Source organism: Pteropus medius, unplaced genomic scaffold, assembly GCF_902729225.1.
Source record: "Pteropus medius unplaced genomic scaffold, Ma_sr-lr_union100, whole genome shotgun sequence".
NCBI lineage: Eukaryota > Metazoa > Chordata > Mammalia > Chiroptera > Pteropodidae > Pteropus > Pteropus medius.
Genome location: NW_024344370.1, coordinates 14,198,398 through 14,221,061, shown reverse-complemented (window position 1 = coordinate 14,221,061; position 22,664 = coordinate 14,198,398). Strand labels below are relative to the sequence as shown.

General features: G+C 40.4%; 1 protein-coding gene and 1 long non-coding RNA gene across 2 annotated transcripts in view; one reads left to right on the top strand and one right to left on the bottom strand.

Annotated features, from left to right (window-relative positions):
• The window catches only part of MAP1B (microtubule associated protein 1B), a 93,450-nt gene extending 88,002 nt beyond the window's left edge, over nt 1-5,448 (bottom strand). Inside the window, exon 1 of the mRNA XM_039870169.1 lies at nt 5,010-5,448. Within this exon, the coding sequence (XP_039726103.1) occupies nt 5,010-5,193 (184 nt within the window). The 5' untranslated portion in view covers nt 5,194-5,448. The remainder of the gene's footprint in view (nt 1-5,009) is intronic.
• A 4,281-nt stretch (nt 5,449-9,729) lies between these two features.
• On the top strand, nt 9,730-14,765 carry LOC120608267 (uncharacterized). Its single transcript, XR_005654361.1, has 2 exons — nt 9,730-10,756; nt 13,918-14,765. It is a non-coding gene; the product is annotated as an uncharacterized LOC120608267 (long non-coding RNA).
• The last annotated feature ends 7,899 nt before the right edge of the window (nt 14,766-22,664 follow it).

The window sequence follows — 22,664 nt, the reverse complement described above, 5'->3', positions numbered from 1 at the left end:
TACTTTTTAAATTTCTGTGCCCAGATGGCATCTGTCACCCCTGGGAAATTGGCCCATGGACAGGCATCCTGAGAACTCTCTCCCCTATTCTGAGGCTGTGCCCTAACCCTGGAAGGGAGTGCCATTACTCTGTCAGCCAGTTCTCCAGCCTCTGTGACCAGGGGGTAACAAAGGATCTTCCCATCTCACTTCACTGTCCTTAAGGCATAGTAGTGTACCAAAGGGAGGTTAAAGTGCACATGAAGTTTAAAGATGGAAAAAAGAAAAAGGTTGTGTATATGTGTGTGTGTGATTTATAATGATTTATTTAGTGGTTATTACAGAAGAAGTCAGAGTGAGCAATGAGGAGGCAGGTTCCCTTACTTTATACAGGTTAGATCTGGCCAAGTTTAACAGTGATGGAAACATTTTGCAGATTATTTAATGAAACCAACAATTTTAAAAAAGCACCTCTCATTTAAAGGCTAAAATCTATATTCTTAAAAGAGACAGGAAATTGAAGAAAGCAGAACAAAATTACCACGCATTGCAAGTTGAAATAGCACATGGATACTCTCTGATAGTTATTTGGGCCTTTGACAGGTTGATATTCCTCTATGAGCTTCAGTTGCTCTCTCTCTGAAAAATAGGCTTTTGAATATTTTTTGCAAGTATCTAAATGATTAACCTAAAACCATAAGATTCTATTTGTAAAACTATGCTAAAAATGATCTAAAGTCATATTAGAATCATAAACTAAAGAGAGTTAAAACAAAGAAAATGCTAAATTCAAGGTTTTATTTCTCAAATAAATTTTCCTATTTTTTCCCTTGACTTAACCTTTAATTTGCTTTCTTCTTTTTTCAAGCCAACAACTTGAGGTTCATAATATACAAGTTATTTGTAATGCAAACAATATCTTACATACAGAGCTCATCATTTCAAAACACTGGTGATAATCTAGGTCTCAGTATCTCACATTAAAAACAAACAAAAGAAGTGATTTATAATAATATATTTATTGGTCTAAAAGTTAGAACTTATTTGAACAGTAAGCTTTTAGAGAAGATTAACAATAAATCATCAATTTAATGACCTTACATTTGGGGACTGGCTTATACTTCAGCATGGGTCATAGAACCCTTAGTAGATAATACCAATTAAGTAGTGCAAGAAGAAATTTATCTGCCTTTGACTTTGAAAAGTATAAAGACGAAAATAATAAATACTCTCTAAAATTTCTTTTAATCCCCACCATGTGTTGATTTTTTACTGCTAAAATAAAGTAAAAACCAAACCCTAAACTTTCCTGAGTTCTTAATTCTCTTAAACATCTTAGACTAAAAATATTCAATAAAGTGACAACAGAAAGTTACAATGTAATCAGCTAAACCTACACCTAAAAACCCAGGGCAGTAGAGGTCACACATGCCTATCTTTTTATGAATAATCTTGCTGATTCCCAATGTTAACTAGAGGAAAATTATGCTCTTTGATAGTAATTGAAAGCATCAAACTAGAGCTTAATATTCCTTTAAAACAATAAAATGAAGCAATGAAACTATCACAAGGCTCTAGAATTCAATTTGCAAGGCATGGATATATGTAGCCCTAAAACAAATTGGAGGAGTGGGGGCTTTGCTAAAAATGGGATGGCTGTTAGGTCCATATTGTCTAATTAGGAAAGAGGCAGAGGAGGTGCCAAGGAGTGGTAGCTGGTGGTAATAACAATGGTTTGGCATAAAATCCTGCAAACTAACTAAAGAAAGCTAGTCTGAGGAAAGACTATTGTTTCAAACTTGAGAAGAAATGACCAAAACCTACATTACGCTTTTTGAATACAGTTGAGAAATGTCTCTTTTCCTTGTTTTCAAGAAGCATTTACTAAGTATCCATATTGGGATGTTTCAGGCCTATTGATTTACTGCATTACTACCATCTTCCTACAGGTTGATTCTCTAGGCTTCAATAATCAGATGGCAAAAATCCAAGTCACCAGGGTCACCAAACCCACAGAGCATCAGTCAAGTTGGGAGGGCAAATAGGTAGCGAGAGTAACAGATGCTGAACTGCTTTCCCAGCCTGCAACACACAATCAGAGCCAAACCCCCTGGAGCATCTCCATCTTGCTTCACAGAACGCAGCCCACAGGCACCAGCAAAGCAACAGCAGTGGTATCACAGTGACCTCTGGAGGAGGCCCAGCTGGGACGTGACGGCTGAGGCAGTAGCCTGTCAGGCAAAAAGGAAACAGCCAGGCTGTCCTGTTGCTAAGTCATCTCAGACTGTCCAAAAAGCTATGGGAGCACATAACACTGGAAGGCCCTGCAGCTAGAGCTGCATCCGAGACCCCAGGACTCTGGAGAGCAATCTCCAGAGGAAAAGCAGCATCTGTTACTGTGCATAAGGAAACAGCTCTGCTCACTGACTTGGCTGATTTTTAATGGGCTCAATATAGCCATTTCGGAGTTTCAGGCAAAAACCTGACCAAATTAGGAATTCAGGAAGACATGGTGATTGCAAAGGGAACATGAGGGGCTTCTAAGTTTCTAGTAATGTCTGGTTCTTGATTTGGGTGACACGGGTATGTTCATTTTGTGAAAATCCACTGAGCTCCTCATCTATGATTTGTGCCTTTTCCTCTATATACTACTTCAATAAAATCTTTTAAAACTAAAAAAAGTCAGGAAGAGAAATCTGAACTTTATCACTAATTGCTAATAGTGGAAAAAAGAATACAGAGGGTGTTTCACAGCAGTACTTAGATGTGTCTTAGATTTTATCTTCAAACAAAAGAGGCTTGAATAAACAACCCCCTGAGGAATAGGATACTGAAAGGATGATCAGCAAAGTAACAAGCGGAAGGTAATTATGCTCAGAAGGTGATTTCTGAGCCACTTCCCTGCATGGGGTGCAGCCCACAAGTGGATGACTATACAAAGGCAAGGTCTGAAAACTGCTATGTTTGATCTCCCTCTAGTATTAGCCTGCCCTGCACTATCATGATGGAGCCGGAAAGCCAGAGATGCTACAGAGGTGGCCCTTCTGACACTTACGTGGTATGACCTTGAGCCAGTCGCCTTATTCTTTCTGCCTCTCTGGGGCCCCATCTCTAAAATGGGGGTGATGGTCCCTTTCCTGGCACAACATCGGGTGGTTATAAACATTTCATAGATAGAAAAGCACCTCCTAATGTATTATTATTCCCTGGCAATGGTGCTGCCAAAATTTTTTTTAAAAAAAATCCAAAGTCATTGATTCATATAGTAGCCACACCCAAAGTAAGTACGTGTAAAATTTTCCGAAAAAATGTTCAAATGAACTGAATTAGAACAGATCAGATTAAAAGCCTATAGTTTGAAAATAAGGGTTATTGTAATGTCTATAAGGCATTTCATTACTGAAATCTCTTATTCTTGAATTCTTTTCGAATAAAATAACACGTCTTAATTCTGCTCACTTTTTCTTTTTCTGGTTTGTTTTTTTTGTTTTTTGTTTTTTGTTTTTTTTTTTTTGTAGCTGAAAGGAAAAATCAGTGCTTTAAAGTTAAACAAAGAAGCAGGTCTGCAACTCCAGTCCCACCTTGCAGCCTTTTTCTGGGGACAAGCGGTTGTTTCCAAAGGCAGAGGAAGATGACTGACAAGCATTTCTTTTTTTTTTGTTTTTTCTAAAATAAGATATTTCATTTGTCTTTTATTGGGTGGGGGGTGGGAGCGGGGAACGAGGGCTGCGTGAACGCCCTTTGTCCGCCTCCGGCTGCCGTAGAGACCGCAGTGCGGACTGCACCACGCCCACCCACCGGTGTCTCCAGGCAGAAACGCTTCAGCACCACCCAAGAGAATACAGCGCGGGTTGGGGCTGCGGAGGGGCCTGGCGACCTCGGTCAAGCGCGAGGAGAGGTCTGGGACGCCGGGGTAAAAGGGAAAGGCAGAGACCACAGCTGCCCACCCGGGGACTTCGAGCGCAACAAAGCTGGGCTGAGGAAGAGGTGGGGGCACGCAGTAAACCCAAACCCGAGGTCCACAGGGGCTGCGCCCTGTGGGGGCGCCGCAGTGCAGGGGCAGGTGGAAGCACTGCGGCAGCCCCAGTGGGACTGGGGCGCGGGTCGGTCCGCGTGCCCGAGGCGGCGCCGGCGGGACCCTCGGGCCCCGCCCAGGGTTCCCTGCGAACCGCTATTCTGCCTCTGCAGAGCGCGCTCCTAAAGCGCGCACCGGGAGAGGCGCTGGCCCTGCCTGCCGCCCCTCCCTTCCCTCCCCTCGCCCAAGCCATCACTCCCGAGGCCGAGACTTTTAAAAGAAGCCCCACCCCGCAACTTGGGATCCCATTGTCCTTCCTCAAAGCCACAACCAAGGTCCTAGGGGCGATAGCAAGGCTGGTGCGTCCAGGAACGAAGTGCGGGCGGTTCTCCATCTCTGCGTCCCGCGGCGGCGGGGGGACGGGGGCGGGGGGCGGGCGTGGCCCTAGGACTAGCCTAGTCATTCCAGGGAAAGAAAAGATCGGAAGGTTTTAAGCCAGAAAAGGCATTTCTCGGGAGCTGAGGTGCTGTGGTGAGAGTGATACCCACGCGGGCCCTGGCACATGGTGCTTCAGCCTCGGATCTACCGGCGAGATGGCGGGGGAGGGGGGAGTCTACTAGCATTTTGTGGAGATGAGAAGAGGGCTGAAAGGAGTGGTAGCTTCAGGTCCTCCCCCCGCCCGACTTTTGCTCCCTGCAGTTGCGGCTTTATTATGGCCTCTGCTCCTCTGACACCTGCATTTCATTTAGCGGGAGAGGCGGTGGCCAGCTCGGATCTGCAGACCCAGCCTGATGACAGATCCCTCAAGGTTAGGAGAGACTCGCCCACTGGGTCTCAAATTAGATTCGCATTACTCTGAAATTAGCTTAGAAAAGAGTCTGGACTGGGTGCGGGAGGTGGTGGGGAGAGGTGGGTGCGGGGCGCGCCCGAAGAAGAGGGTGGCGGTCGCGCCCTGGGTGGGGTCGCGTTTGTGCGTCTCCCCCAGCGCGTTCCCTGGGGGCACAGGGCCTCTTACCGAGCTCGATGTTGCCTATGGCGCGTCGCAGGTGCTCCTCGGTCACTATCTCACCGACGACCACCAGCAGATAAAACTTGCTGTCGAGGAAGCGATGTGAGAGGCTGGGCGAGGTGGACGCCGCCGGGTTGGCAGTGCTGCCGGACAGCTCAGGCTCCGCGGCTTCCACCACCACGGTCGCCATCCTGCCGGTCCGCTCTGCCTCGGCGAAGTGTCCTGCTCCGGCCGCTCCTCTTCTCTGCGGCAGGAGAAAGGATTATCTCCGAAGGTGCTGTCTCCGCTCCGCCCCCTGCGTCCCCCCTCCTCCTGGCGCTGCGCGCCGCCTCCCCCTCCGCCCTCTCCTAGGGCGCGCAGCGGAGAGGAGTGGGGAGTGCGAGCGGGCGGGGAGGCGGCGCCGCTTTTATATGGAGACTAGGCATGGAGCCGGGGAGGAGGAGGAAGAGGAGGAGGGAAAGGACCACCCGGCACATCCTCACGCGGTGGCTGCCTCCACTCTTCCAGCCGTTGGCCCAGGGCTGATGTCATCTGCAGCAAATCATTTCGCTCGCGGCCCGGAAGCTGGAGGGACGAGGTGTGCGGACAATGGTCAGGGCAGGGCTGCGAGTCAAGGGTTTGGGGAACCCTAAGGGCCCAGCTATAGCTGTGGAAAGGGGAAAACACTCCAACCTACATCCCCCACACACCCAACTGCCGGCTCCAAACCCTCACCCTGTTCGTATAGGAGAACAGGATAGTTTCCATTTTCAGAGTGAGGATATTTACCTTGTTCGAGGTGCACAAGTCAGTCCTCTGCCTTGTGTCCTGTCTTCGAAGAAGCCAGGATCTCCGGAGCTATGATAGCATAGCAGTCCTGTGCCCACAGTACCCTCCCGGGAAGTTGTAACCTGTCTTTCCTTTGGCCTTGTGGATTTAGGAAGACATACAATATTTACCAACATTTGCCAGCTTCGCTTAAAGAATACATCAGAAATGCAAAACCTAAACCTTTATTGCTCAGGTTTTGGACCCTACTCTGCAAGTCCCAGTGATGAAAATGTACTGGCTTTGTGGTGCTCATAGGAAATGAGAGGAATACAGATGTTAGCCTACATAAAATTTTCTTAATATGCTGAACAGATAGTATCAGGCATAACAAAGAGTAAAGAGACGATACTATCTCTACCCAGCAAGATTACAGTGACTGTAATTTATTTTTCAGTTCCTTGGGGACACACGAGCAAAATTATTTCATGTGACAGCGATGTCTTTTAAAATATATAAAGTATGGGAATTTTTATTGCCTTTGTCTATGTTTAGAAAAACTCATAAAAATGTTGTTTAAAGGCAGCCCATCTACAACTATTTCTCACATACTGAATATAGCTTCTGTTCCAGGAAAGGGGTTGTGGTGGTAAGAAAGGAACAAAATGTGCAAACCTGGTACCATCATAAAAGACTGGAGGATTAGAGGCTTAGGAAAGAGGAATGGATGGAAATTAGAGTGGTCAATATAGTTTTAATACTAGAATGCATATTAGTAAAAAAAAAAAAAATCACATAGATATATTAAAATTTCCAAAATAACCTGTTATCTTAGCTGTTAACTGCCATAATTTATTGGTGATAGAGTTTTTGCTCTTAGCTCTTTACCAAGACCCTGGCATGGACAGCATAGTGGGCAGTTAGCCAGAGGTTGTGGCCCCATCCTATAAGCCAGTTCGATCAATGGGAAATAAAGATATTGTCTGGCCTGCAGCACTTTGGGGTCTGTGATAAGCTCACTGGTGAGCTGCATTTACCAGTGAAGAGTAACAGAATTTCTAAGTGAGGTGGTAACAGAGTATATTTTGGTCAAGAGACTGGCATTCGGTTGCTGCTAGAGAAGTGAGGCCCGCACCAAAGCCCATTATTGGGGGAGAAGTTGGTGAAGAGCACTATTATTTTTCAAATGTCAGCCATTGGAGCCCAATGTCATTTAGTGATTCTCCATTTCTCTGAACCGCCATTTTATTTATGTAATAGTTTTCTTTAGCTGTATTTCTTTTACTTAATTTTATTTTTAAGTGACATTTTCATTATTATATAAACGGAAACACTAATATCGCTTATAAGGTATCTCTAAGAATAAACAATGAAAATAAGATAATGTGATTAAATTTCTGCTCTATACTGTTTAATAGACTCTGACCCTGAAATGTACTCTAGATTAAAAATAGAAATTAGCAAATGTTTCGTGTTAAAGACATACTAGCACCTAACTGAGTTGTTCTCCATGTCATAACAGAAGATTGGATGAGAATAACAGCAGGAGAACTTTCTTACTGTGTGACTCAATGCAAATGAATGAATTCCATGACCACGAACCACCTAAGTCATCAAGCACTCTTTGACAAACAGATATTATGGGAGAACACAGATTGGAGATGCTGATTGCTGTCGTATAGCTTTCTAACTTTGGGTAAGTGACTTACTCATTTTCATCTTCAATCTCTTAACCTATATACTGGGAAGAATAATATATCTTTATAACTATGTGAGTAACTATGTAAGAGAGGAGTAAATGATATAACGTGTCAATACCTAAAACAGGGATTGGAATATAGTAAGTAAAGCAGATCAATAAATAGATCTGTTTGTCTCAGTTTCTTGGACAATGGATTAAAAGCATCCTTACAAAATGTGCAGATGACATCAAGTTGGGCTCAACTACCAACACCTCTGAAACAAGAGTAGAATATTAAGTGATATTACAGACTAGAAAAGTAGGCCCCCAACCCCCATCTCAAGAATAAAGATATAGTTCTAAGGATCAGGAAAGGGAAACATATAAGGGTATCTGTGTTACCTGCTGCCACTTGACATTACCTGGATTTCCCAAAGGCACCTCAAAATCAACATGCTCCAGAACAAATCATCTTTGCCCTCCAAACCTGATCTTCTCACTTTTCTTATTTCAGTGAACAGTATCACCATCTATTCTATGCAAGCCAAAAATGTCTCAAGCATCTTAGACTCCTCCCTGACCTTTAACTCTTTGTGCAATTCAGCATGAATTCTGATCAATTTACCTCCTAAGTATCTCTTCAATCCATTCACTTCTCTCTACTATCACCACCCTAGTCCAAGCTACCATCATCGTGAGCAATAGTAGTATACAGGTTAAAAATTGGGTTCCGAAATCAGACTGCCTGGTTTTGATTTCCAGCACCATAATTTATTAGCTGTGTGACTTGGGCAAGATGCTTAATCTCTCTATGCCTTGGTTTCCTCATTTGTATAGTGGAGATGAATACCCACCTCACCTACAGAGCGACAGTTTAAGTTTGTAAAGTGCTTAGAACAGTGCTTTCCTTGTGTGTAATAAGCACTCAATAGGAGTTGGTTGTTTTTGTTATTGTTATCATTTAATATTTTACTGTGGAAAATTTCAAACATATATAAAATTAAACAGTATAAGAAACCTCTATGTACCCATTATCCCCAATCAAACGATTTTTATAGTTTGCTTATTTAAAGCGAAATCTAAGTGAGGTCCGTTTATTTCAGTCGATTGATATGTCTTAAATGTTTTTTAATCCTGGCTTCCCATTCTTTTTTTTTTTTTTGCTTGTAATTTTTTATTGAATAGCAGAAACATTTGTTCTGCAGAGTTTCACAAAGTCTGAATTTTGCTGATTGCATCCCTGTTATGTTATTTAACATATTCTTTCATTTACTGAATTTTCTGTATAATAATAGTTAGATCTAAAGCTTTGATCAGATGCAGGTTTGATTTTGTGTGTGTGTGAGTATTCTTCTTAGGTGATATTGTGTTCTTCCATCAGGAGGCGTATAAAGATGGATTGACCTTGTTCAGAGATCTTAGCAGCCATTGGTGATCATTACTCAGATTTATTATTTCATTATGGGTTGGAAAATGATAATTTTCTAATTTTGTTCTTTCTTTATCTGAAACCTGGAATACTTCTGTTGGAGAAATATCACCTGTCACTTAGTTAGCCTGAGGTATAGTTTTGTAGAAAAAGAAGGATAAGTACATGATTCTTTTTTTTATTTATTAATTTTTAAAATAATGAATTCATTCTATAACATCTTCCAAAAGTGATTAAAAATTTTTTGTATCATTAAGTATATAACTTAAAGTCATTATTCCTGTTAATATTTTAACTTTCCCATCTTTGACCAGTGGTATAAGATGTTCCCAGCTCACCTTGTACATATCTGACCTCAGAACCTGGAATTAGCCATTTCTGTAACCTGGTTCCTTAAGTGGAAAATGGTAATTAGAGACCATAATCTGAATACCAGGAGCGACTTGTTGCTACTTTCTTGGTCATAGTTTCTAGATATCTTCAATGGACAGGAAAAGAAAATAAATTATTTTCAAGGTGAAATACATTATGAGTTCATATTGTACTGCGAACTCAGGATCAGGGCTACAGGGATTTTGCTTAACCTTCAATCTTATATCAGTATTTCCTTTTTCTTATGCCAAGAATTCCAGTTGTCAAAGACACCAAGATAGAATTAGATAGAATAGATAGATAGAATTGAAAGCAGCTAATTTCTCATTTTCTTTATCCCAGAGGCCCCAACTGTGGGCCATGGAACCAGGCCACACAGCAGAAGGTGAGCAGTGTGAGCGAGGGAAGCTTCATCTGTGAAGCTTCACCCAGCGCTAGCATCACCACCTCAGCTCCATCTCAGATCATCAGGCATTAGATTCTCATAGGAGCATGGGTCCCTGGTGCCGAAAAGGTTGGGGACCGTTGCTTTATCCAACAATATATACAAATTATGCTCACAGTAGTCTCGGTAAAAGTACAACATTTTTGCAACAATGTGATTGCTAAAAGCAGTTTAAATTTTTTTCCAATTGCTTTAGTTCTTAGAATGTATCACATTAGAGAACCAAATTCCCCAGTTGCCAAAGACACCAAGATGATCATTTTTTTGTTTTATCCCGCAATTCATATATAAAACTTTCAGAATAACAGTCAAAATGTTAGTGATATCAATAGGATTACTGAAAGCAGTTTAAGATTTTTTTTTGCAGTTTTTTTGTCATAGATATATCCCAAAGAGATGCAATTTTAAAGTTATTTGAGTTAATTCTTTTTTATATGATTATACCACAAACTCGTAACATAATTAGATTTATCTGTTTTGTTTCATTTTCTGTTTTTATGAATTGATTTTTTTATACTTAATTTTGCTTAATAACTATGTAAAATGTTTGGTTCTAAAGTCAAATCTGTGTAATAATTGTATTCAGAGAACCTCAGTTTCTATCCCTTTCTACTCCACGCTGTTCCCTCTCTGTCCCTATAAATAACTCTTTTTTCCTTGACTTAGCCTTCCATTTTTAAAATGTTTATCTTTTAGATAAACAACAGCATATATATATACATTTTTTTACTTAACAATATATCCTGGAGGTAATCTCATAATTAAATGAAGTTAATCTTCTTCATTCCTTTTTATAGCTGCACATTAACCCATTGTCTTCATTTACTATAATTTATTTAATCAGTCCATTGTTGATTGGTATTACTGAGTTATTTTCAGTTCAATTTACATTATAAACAGTAGTTATAACTATTGTTTTTTTCCTGTGCAGCAGCAATAGTTATCAGACTGGCATCAGCATATCCCCTGGGACCCACATTCAATCCATTCTTCACACCACGTGGAGGTGATCTTTTCTGGTCTGGTTACATCACCCCATTCTGACTTGACCCCTTCAGAGGTTTTCCATTGTTTTTAAGGTAAAGATCAAACACCTTAGCATGGCCTACAACGTCGCACAAAGTATAACCCCTGTTTATCTCCCCAGCTTTATCTAGCCCCCCACTCATCCTGACTTTTCAGCGTCAGCCACACCGACCTATATCAGGCCATGCTTCCCCTCAATGCAAGACTTTTTCCCTTATTCTTCCCCCTGCCAAGAGCATTTACTACTTAACCTCACCTAGTTAATGTCTACTTGTCTTGCAGGTAGCATCTCAGTTACTTCCTTAAGGGAAGCCCTCTCTTACCTTCCATACCTGTCGGTAAACCTTTTCATATACACTTTTAGCTCTAAGCCCAAATTCTTTTTTATAGCACTTGTCATCATTGCAATTTTATATTTTTATATGTAATTATTAAAATTTATCTATCTTCACAACTAGACTCTCTTCTTTATTGAGACTAGAACCATGTCTATCCACCTACATCATACATACCCATCAACTCACCTGTGGATTCTTAGTGCCCAAGAGCATGTGCTCAATAAAAGTATCTCAGTGACTACATGAATTGCTTCTATAAGCCATGTTACTGTGCTAGGTGCTTTAAGTACATTGTTTAAGTGAATTCCCACAAAATTCCTGAAAAAAGGTGTTGTTATCATTTTGATGGCTTTAAGGTCTCTACATTTCTTTTTTTTTATTTATTTATTAGGATAACATTGGTTGATACAATTATTTAATTTTCAAGTGTACATTATAATTTAACATCTGTATATATTCTATTGTGTGTTTACCACCCTAAGTCCAATTTCCTTCAGCTACCATATATTTGATCCCCTTTACTCTATCTACTCCCCACTTCTCCCCCACTCTCTACGCTCTGGTAACCATTGTCCATGTCTATGAGTCTCTCTTTGCTTGTCCTGTTCATTTGTTGCTTTTAGGTTTATATCTCACATGTAAGTAATATCATGTGATTTTCAACTTTTTCTATCTGGCTTACTTCGCTTAGCATGATTATCTCGAAGTCCATCCATGTTGTGGCAAATGGCAGTATTTCCTCTCTTCTTATGGCTGACTAATATTCCATTGTATATATGTACCACAGCTTCTTTAGCCAATCATCTGTCGTAGGACACTTCGGTTGCTTCCATGTCCTGGCCACTATGAATAATGCTGCTATGAACATCAGTGTGCAAATATCTTTTTGGATATGGGTTTTCAAGTCTTTGGGGTAAATACCCAGTAGAGGGATTGCTGGGTCAGGTCTCTACATTTCTGATCTTGGTAATTTGTATTTTCTGTCTTGCTGCTGCTGTTGTTGTTTCAGACTTGCTAGGGTTTTATCAATTTTGATCATATTTACCAAAAACGACATTTGGCATTACTGTTCATTTTCTATTATGTGTGCGTATATGTATTTTTTTAATTGATTCTGTTCTTATGTATAATATTTCACTCTTGATTTCTTTGGGTTTTATTTTACTTCCTATTTTAGCTCTTTTAGAGACTCACGTAGTTGATTTTCAGTTTTTCCTCTTTTCTGATGTACATTTAAGGCTATACATTTCTCTCAAAGTCTTAGCTGCACCATACACATCTTGATATGTTGTATTTCATTGTGATTTCTTCTTCTGCCATGAGTTATTATTGCTCTTTGACGGATGGAAAACTGACATGCAGAAAAGTTAAGACAGTTTGCTCCAAATCACAGAAAACCTGTGAAAACTCAGATATGTCAGACTTCAAAGGCTATAACCTTGCCTATATAATACTCTTTCTCCTTGCCATGAGAATTAAAGCAAATTAAAGGAAACAGAGCACAACAAATGTGTTGGTTGAGAAGAAGAATAACAGAGATGGACCTAAAAGTCCAAGTCAGTTTCCACATCAAATGAGTCTCTAATGTTGCGTTATTATTTTAAATTAAAGTGGTTCTAGAATCTAATTTAGGGTAATATGTCATTTAAGGGTTAAGAAGTAGTCTTTTTTTAACTCAGCATTGGTCCTTTTCCCCCAAATTTTAAGTTAGCTGTAGAAAAATGAACAGAGTCTGAATAAAGAAGAAAAAAAAAGGAAAATCAGAGAAAAGATAGGTGCAGAGTATTAGAGAAGACATTAGAAGTATATGTGCTATGTCATGGTGGGTGTAGCTATTCTCTATGCCCATAAAATAAGTGGATCTCACTCTCAGTAGTGGCAATTTAGGTTAGTTACAGAGGGAAGTTTCTGAAAATTCAGTGGTATCCTTCATAGCCAGAGTAAAATTTCATACTTATTTCTGTGTAATCATTCATGACTCAGAAACTGCCTCTTCTTTTCTTTTGGTGGAACAGTGGGAAAAATATTACACTATGAGGTCAATTAACTGAGATCAAATTTCTTCTCCTAGTTGTATGAACTGGGTTCTTTCCATTACTACCTTTCAACAACAACAAGCAAACAAAACAAAACAAAATGTGTAGAAAACAAAATCAAAGTTTCTCTTTCCTCACCCTTAATTCCACTCTCCTTTCTAGGGGTAAATGCTGTTATTAAGCTATATGCATACATGTGTATATATCCTGTGTATATACATACATATCCCTCATATATATATTCATACATACAGCTTTTCCCCTGTACACAGAATAATATTTTACATACTGTACTTTAGTGTAATTTTTTCTTTGGATATCTTTTCACAAAAACATATAGAAATCTACCTTGTATTTTAAACTACTGCACAGTAGCTGACAGAATGAATTTACCATAATTCAAGTACCTATTCCTATTGGTTGTCCTTTAAGAGGCCTTATTTTTTTTTCTATTATAAATAATGTTGCAATGACCATTAATGCTTGTAAGGCTTCCCTGTACGTATATGTATCTCTGAGCACAGATGCTTAGAAGTTGAATAGGTGTATTGAAGGTGATACATAATTTTAGCAGTCAGTGACTCCTGCCAAATTATCCTATAAAGAGAATTTAACAGTTTAAACTCCTACCACATTATTGCCTGTTTCCCCACACCATAGTATAAATCTTTGTAATTTTTGCTCATCAACTGGAGAAAAATATTTATTATTTAAATTTGAACATTTTATTTTTTAACTAACTGCATTTGTCCTTAAAATATGCCCCTTTTTCTATTGGACTATTGGCTTTATGTTCGTCGGTTTCTAGGAGTTATGATTTTTCTTTTGTTTGTTTTTTAGGAGCCCTGTCTACAAGTTTATGGTGAACATATGTTTTCATTTCTTTTGAATATATTCCTAGGAGTGGAATTGCTGGATCATATAATAACTCCATGTTTAACTTTCTGAGAAACTGCTGTAGGAGCTATTTATATAATCCAGATAATAAGCCTTCGACATGAGTATATGGTGCTCCATCTGTTAAGTTTGAGTGTAAATCCATTTATGATGTCTTTGATCATATAAAATATTAAGTATATTATAAGAAGGTTAAACCAGTCTTCTTCCTTTATAAATTATTAGGGATCATCTTGCATAGGAAGGATCTCCTACCTAAAATCTTAAAACTATTCTTCTAATAATTTTACAGTTTTGTTCAATTGAGAGAGTATTTAATTCAGGAGATCAGTGAAGGTTCATAGAGTGAAAATGTCCTGGAAGGATTTTTTTTTTCAATAAGTGAAGATGGAGAAAGGACAATCTACATGAAGAGAACAGCATAAGCAAAAAACAACCAATAAAACTATACTGCGCCAATTCTTGAAAACAGCGAGTAGCTTACTCCTCCCTTGTTTTATACACAAATATAGCCGACCGAACATACTGTTCTTTGCCTTGCTTTTATCACTTAAGATATCTTCGAAATATTTCTATAATTGTTATAAAGAGCATTCCCTATGCATAGAATCCTATTATGTATGAATATCATAATTTATTACTCTTCTATTTTTTATCACTCCTCTATTGATGATTACTTATAATCTTTTGATAATATAAACAGTGCTGTATTAAATAAAGTTCTATATGTGTCATTTCCCATAGGTTAGGGACTAACCACAGAATAAATTCCTAACAAAATTGCCAACTCAGAGGATATGCCTGTTTGTAATTTCGGTGGATGTTGAAAATTTACCCCCTGTAGGAGTTTATCAGTAGGTTCTTCTTTTTTTAGGAACCACTATTACCACTAATATATGAGTAGGCTGCTGATTTCTCACAATATAAATGTTTTCAAACTTTCTGATTTTTGCAAATTTAATTTTAGTCACATATCTCATAAGTGAGGCTGGCCATCTTTTCATATGTTTAAGGTCTATCTGCATTTCCTTTTCTATGAAATGTTTGTATTTTTCTCATTTTCCCATTGGATGGTTAGCATTTTCTTATTGATTTGATTGTATTCTTTATACATTAGGAAACTTAGCTTTTTTCTGTAATATGATTTACAAATATTTTTTCTCAGTTTGGCTTTTTTTTAATTTTAAGTATTACAGATTTTGCCATGGGAGGTATTTTTATGTAGTTAAATTTAACTTGTTTCATTTGTGGTTTATAGGTCCTGTGTTATATTTAGAAAGGTCTTTGCCATTCTGAGATTATATAAGAAAAATTCTCCTGGGGTTTTTCTAGTACTTTTAAGATTTTATGTTTAATGTTAAATATGGATCTACTTATTTTTCCAAGCTCCACAACACTTTGCTGATAGAAGATTTTGCAGAATTTTTTAATGACTTGGTAACTTACCTTTCTCCCAGTTGATTTTGAAATGTGTCAGAGCAGAAACTTTGATACCATGTTTTCATTCCCTAACTCATCCTGCCCTTTAATCCACTTCATCCTCAGCCCCAAGCTTCGCCTCATGTCCGGCAACTAAATAGGTCTTACTTCTGCATTTTTGGACTGCTGGGGAGGTAAGAGTCTTCCTGGATTGAGGCGAGGCCTACACAGGGAGTGGCTGAAAAAGAGCCTGGGACATTCTTGGCCAGTGCCTTTTCATTAAGCTCAGGCTCTTACCAAGTACAAGCGCCAAGTGAGTCATACCAACACATGTAGAGGATGGCATCCTGAGGGAAAGAGAATTATAGTGGAAATAGCCAAGCCTGCTTGCAGACAGAGCTTCTCAGCTGGCAGTGCTGACAAGCAGCCGCTGCCACAGCAAATAGCAAAGCAATAATAAGCCCCACTTACGCAAGGTGGGAAGCTGCAGACGTAAATGCAGGCTGCCTTCCCTGGCCAGCAACAGCCCCTAGGGACGATATAGTCTAAATAGGCAGGCATGGTGGAGTCCAGCCAGCTCACAGGCAGGGAAGCCACCAGTCGCTCATAGAGGTGCCCTGGGGCGGGGGCAGGGGTACTGTCTCAGGACTCTGGGGGAGACATCTGGGGGAGGGCACCACACTGAGAGAGAAGTGGCTCATGTGTCCTCTGCCATGTACTAGCACCAAGAACTGAGCATCTGCAATCTGCCACACTGTTCTAGGCCCCAGGAAGGCACTGAGAATTAGCTCCAGGCTCAGGTTAGTTAGGAAAATAACATATGCAAATATGAATATGGTGTAAGGCAGCAGAAAGGAATGCCCTAGAGGGTCCTGGTTGCTTTAAAGAGTGTGAAGGGAGAAACCAGAGCATTCAGCAGAGAGGGCCAGGAACACTCAGAAGGAGGAAGTGGCATGGAAGCCTCCAGCAGCCTGTGAGTGTTCTCAGCTTTGGGAGAGGGGAGGACCTGAAGGCCACTTTATGAGGCCATTAGGAAGAAAGCAGATTGGAGTAGTGTGGTAGGCACAATAATGCCCCCCGCCCCCGCCAAAAAAGAGAAAAACATTCATGGCCTAATCCCTGGAATCTGAATATGCTACTTTACCTGGCACAAGGGATCTTGCAGTGTGATTAAGTTAAGGGTTTTGAGATGGGGAGATTATCCTGCATTATCTGGGTGGGCCTAATACAATCATAAGGGACCTTATAAGAGAGAGACAGGAGTGTCTGAGAGGAGATGTGATGATGAAGAGAATTGTAATGAGGTGAGAGGGAGAGAGATGAAAATTTGAAGGTACACTGCTGGCTTGAAGGTAGAGGAAGGGGCCACAAGCCAAGGAATGTCGGTGGCCTCTAGAAGCTGGAAAAGATAAGGAAGCAAGTGCTCCCCTACAGCCTCCAGAAAGAATAAAACTACTGACATCTTGATTTTAAGATGATTTTTAGGACTCTTGACCCATAGCACTGTAAAATAATAAATTCGTGTTGTTTTAAGCCAATAAATTTGTGGTAATTTCTTAACACAGGCGGGTAAGACACTTTGGAAAACATAATTATGGAAAACATAATTCTTTGGGTAATTACTTCTGGGAAGTTGTCACATAGCCTGGCATTCTAAATGGCTGTGTCCCAGTCCCACCCCACATTTTGTGCTGGGTTATAGGAAGAATTGGGCCGGGAACAAAGGATTGGCAAGGCTCGTGAAGCTGCCTGACACGGCACTTCTCTTCTTTGTGCTTCTTATAGAGTACAGTCAGGGTACATGGTATGCATGCTCTAATAGGTTGGAGATGGGCAAGGGTATCAAAAAACCACTGGGATTTAAAATAGCAATACAAGTAAAGTTGCCCTTTAGAAAATTGTGGGCACTTTCTCTTGAATCCCATGGTCAGCAAGTATCTGATTTCCCATTAGATGATATTTCAAGTTTTGCCATTTCTTAAAGTAGCTTCATTCTGTTTAGAATTCTGTAGTTGCTTATAGTTTAGTTAGTTCAGAGATGGATTATTCTGTGTGTATAAGTATATGTTTGTTCCTATCACTTTTTTAAAGTGATAGGAAAAAAAGGAAATCATATGCAGATAACCAGATGAAAAGAAAGTTTTCCAAGATGTGATATCAGTACACAAAGAGATAATCATTTATTTGGTCCTCGTACATTCATTCAGTCATAGTTCCTTAATAAGCGTCTACTATGTACCAGATACTGTTGTAGTTCCTACAATGATGCTACAATAATGAGAAAAACAAGCATGGTCCCTACCTTCATAGAGCTTCCTTTCAAGAAGCAAGAAGTGCAGATATGGAAAACCAAGGAAAGTGGAAAATAGCATTTTCAGTATTCTTTAGAGGAGAATAAAGGAAGGTTCACCAAACAAAATAAAAGCTGAAAGAATTGTTAAAAAGAATTCCAGATTCCACATGGAATGAGGTGGCATCTTGAACGCCCTTGAACCGCTGTTCTGCCATCCACAGCAGGAAGTGAGAGGCTGGTCACTAGTGGACATGACATGAGAAAGATTGACCTGGCAATAGTGTGGATAATCTGCCAGAACTAAAGGAGCGTGGGATGGTGACCAGACTCAGAACAGTCCTTGTAAAGCCGGACATTTGTATTGCCTTCACAGTTTGTAGCAGGCTTCAGAAACATTGTCTCTCTGAATTCTCATGCTGTCATTTTCCAGAATACCAAACCAGCAGCGGAAGGTTATTATGACTGTCACTAACATATTATCACAACTTTGAGGAAACATGACTAAATTGTTCTTTCTCAACCTTTTAAACCATATGCCCTCCTATGGTAAATATACAAATCGACTACCTTTTAAACATTAGTAACTTCAAAATATATTAATCATCAGGCTTAAAAACAAAACAAATGAAAGCACAGGGTAATGATAAAAGAAGGTTCGGATTTGATCTGGAAAGGCGCTTTAATTTAATCATGGCAGCTGCATGAAGCAGTGGCACACAGCATGGAAGTGTGGGAGAGGGTGCTGCTTGGGTCATTTTAACATGAAGGCCACTGAGCTAGTCTTTGACCCACATGTGCTCTCCCTAAGATTTTGATCCACCACTCCCCTTCCTGCCACCAGTGGGCTGATCCCAGGAAGCTAGGCCAATATTTGTGTATGTGACTTCTCATCCTACAAAATAATCATTAAATATTTAATCAACATATTTGATTGAAAAAGGTCATCCTACCTAAATATAAATGATAGGAGAATGAGCTTGAGCAAGAGGAACCACCTTTCAGATGTTAATCTTGCATCCCTGTCTTTCTCTATGCTACTCTATATACTCAGGTTCCCAAGGAAAATGTCTTTTTATACACACTGAGTAGATTAAAAAAAAAAAAAATCTCAGAATTTGGGTTTTGGTTTTCTATTTCGGCTCATTTTCCTGGTCTTACCTCCTTCCACTAACCGAAACATTTGTGACTCTAGAAAACGTGCTTCAGAGATTTGGCTACTACAGTTAAATCTCAGTCTTTAACAGAAGTCAGCATTTTCTGCCCTTTTACCTAAATCTGGCTCTTCCCAGTGACACTAGTTATCTGTAGGGCCCCACTCTCCCTGAATCAGGCTATGCAATCAGCAGAGCTGCCAGCCAGTCCCACAGGGAGGCTTGTCAGGTGGCAGCTGCCCCAGGAAGCCTGGACTGCCAGCCTCAGTCCTAGCTGTGCATTTCTCTTGGGCACTGGTCATACCCCATCCTTTCTCCTCAGGAGTGTCCGGGAGGAGTCCCTGATGTCCTTTTGTACCTCTTCCCAGCCTTGAGTCCTGAGCACATTTTTTGGAATGACCTCTTTTCTCAATATTCCCCTGTGATTCTGAGGTTAGCTGGTATCCCCTCCCCTCCAAATCTCCCTTTGGCCCTAACGTACAGGGAATTTTAAGCCAACTGACCATGCTGATGCTTGGACAGCACTGGTGATTCCTGATCACTCCTTTTCTGAGGGCCTCTGCTTCTGCCCAGTTTTAATCCTTATTTTATTTGGCTTCTGATAAAACTTCCCCTGACACCACCACCACACTTACCCAGTTCTTGCTCTACTCTGGGAGGGAGAATTGAATAATTTTATTTCACATTGTCTTTCAAACACAGAACCTAATCACAGAAAAGTTCACATTGGTAGAGTGAACGGCAGGGTAAACGTTACAAGAAGTGTCTCTTTCTTCCCAGGGTAGAAAATGTGGTCCTTGGAAGGGAGCAACCTCCTATAGCACTGAGGTTACAAACAGAGGCTCTCGAGTTCATTTCTGGTTCTTGGACTCAACAACTGAAAATGCTAACCCTCTCTGTGCCTTAATTTTCTTATCTCTAAAATGGGGTGATAATAGTACTTGTTCCAATGAGCATTGAGTGACATTAAAAAACAACTAAAGATCTTAGCACAGTGTCAGGCACATAGTAGATGCTCTATAGTTGTCAACTACAGTTGCCAGAGATGCTGAGAGCATCTCTCCTGTTATCAGCTCAGCATCTTTTGTAAGCCTTGGACAGTAGGGCTGATTTCTCTTAACTTTGTTTTTCACTAGACTGGATGTGACTAAGTCCCCACTACGCCTTGATAATGGGTCATCATAGAAGTATGAGTGTACCTTTGAAGTTTCTCTGTCATCCAGCCCATACTTGGAAGTTATTTCTAGATCGCATATCACAGCCAACTGTAGAAAGAGTAAGCAAAGTACACATTTCCAAGCTCCTGTGTTGGTCACAGTTCAGTAGAGCCATTTGGTAAATTTCAAACCACCTTCAATTTCTCATGGGTTCTGTATTTGGATCTTTCATTAAACTCAGCACACTGTGGTCATCACTGATTCTCTCCCCGAAATAACCCTGACTTATCTGTGGTCCATTTTCCTACATCCGTATTTTTGACCTTCAGTGTTGTTTTTTACTTTCTTGGCATGCTGTTAAATAGTACAGGAATTCAGCTCAAAAGATTTACTATTTTTCAGGGACAATTGGCACCCCAAAGAAAAGCAAAAAGCATCTTTTGCCTCTAGGATTTATTTATACTCTAAATAGAACTCCATTTTTGGAAATGTCTTCTGATTGCACCTATTTATTCTATCTAAAATAACCTTACCTATTGCCAATTTTTCTAGGCTCCTGAAAACAATATTAAAAGCTGTTTAGAAGCCTTTCTTCCCTCTTAGTGTATTACCTTCTGGAGGCTGGGATTAGGGGGAGGGGTCTAGGAATGCTGTCTGGCTGGTTCAATTTGTATCTCTGGTGCTTGAGTGTAGTCTGGCCCAGAAGAGGCTCTCAAATTGTTTGCTGAATGAATATGTGAAATGTTAAAGACTGATCCTTCTATTTTAAAAAATCCTATGCTTGAATATTTGCATTATTTAGTCCTCTGACAACCCTGTGAACTAGGAGTGGACAAGAGGCTTTTTTTTTAGATGAAGTGACTGACCCAAGGTCAGGTGTGGACAGCAATAGTCGATGCTTCTGTTGGGAGCTTCATGCTTGTCCAATTTGTTGAATTCCAGATGTATATTCACTGGAGAAATTATTCACTGCAGAAATATTAGAAGCTATAAATATACAGACTCTAATCAAGTCCAGAGGAATAAAAAATCTAACAGTGAGTAAGTAAAGCCCCTACTGGAAAACCAATATGTTCATTAGGAAAAATTTATAAGATGAAAGAAAAGATGATTAAATCTGAGCTAATAATACATCTGACATTTTTATGGAAATAGTCTGTTTACGTGGCAAAGGAGTTCACCAGTTTTATTAACTTCATTATTTAGCATTATTTAGTTTACAAAAATCTAGAAAGTTGATAACAGTAATTGAGCAGGAAAATGCGACAAATCAGAGCATCTAGGTGATCTGCAAGACATTGGGCCAAGTACTTTTAACCACCTAGCAGAGATATTTATCAGTGGGAGGGAGGGAGAAAGGAATGAAGGAAGGAAATAAATGAAGGTGAATAATTTTATTTGCTTCCAGCTGTGAAGTTACTTTTTTTCACCCATTTATCGCCAACCAACAGCCTTAATGACTAGATTCGTTTTTATTACATTGAAAGACATCCTGGACCGGCCATTTCCTCGGGCTCAGAGCTGGTGGACTAGAGCATGGTTTAGTCACTGGCCTGCCCTGGCTGCTCATCCTCTGTTTCACTGTGTATGGAGGACCCCCAAGCTCCCTCCACCAGAAAGCAAAACAGACCAGAGTGGTGGGGGTGTGGGGAAGCCCACCCTGCGGTCCTGTTCCATTCTCTCCCATTGTGTTTCCTAAAGTGTGTTCTACAAAATGCTCATTCCAGAAGGTTCTCCATGAAAGGAAGACTTCAGAAAGCTTATGATCCTGTGCCTGGAAGCAGACAAAGTGGGGATTCAGAGATGGGAGAAAGCACAGCCCACTGGGAGTCTAAGAAAAAGCTTCACAGAAGAGGCAGCATTGAGAACTTTAAAAAGTGTACATTTTCAAAAGATTGAGATAGGGCATTTAGCAAGGGTGTTGAAGGCATGGTGATATTTGGAAGCAAGTGGTCATATGTGGCTAAATGTAGAGGTAGGTCATGCAGGGAATAGCAAAAGAGGGCTCTGGACAGGTGAGCGGCAGGCTTAGCACAGCCATGCTTGCATGCCAGATTGAGACAGCTGGCTGGATTCTGTGCATCATGGGCAGCTACTGAAGGTTTTCGAGCACAAGAGTGATCTAATAGGAGCCCTGCTGTAGGAATGATGGGAAGCTATGACAGCTATGACCTGGATAGCAGAATAGGTAAAGGGGAAACAGAAATGCCAAGTAATATTCCAGTTGAGTAGAAGTCAAGGAGAACAATAATGAGCCCCTAACTTGGGGGGAAGGGTGGAGTAGAGGACACAGGAACCCATCAGTGGCTCCCTAGGGCCAAGGCTCCCTGTGGTCTGTCTGCTGCCTATTTCTCCAACCCAATATCTCACTATCCTTGTCCCTTTGGCTCAAAATAATGATAAAGATAGCTGATGACAATGACGATGACAGCTGATACATAGTGCTTACTGTGTGCCTGTTACTGTCTAAGTGGTTTCTTTTCCAGAGAAACTCTCATTTTTTGGATGGTGCTGGGCCTTCCCTCATCTTCCAATGGCGGCTGGTGCCAATGCTATAGAGTGCTAAATTGAGATTGCAAGTGTGGGGTTTCCAGCCATGCTAATATTTTCAAGGTGCACACCTAATTGTAATTAAATTTTATTAGAAAGTTAGAAGACTGCTCTTCTCTA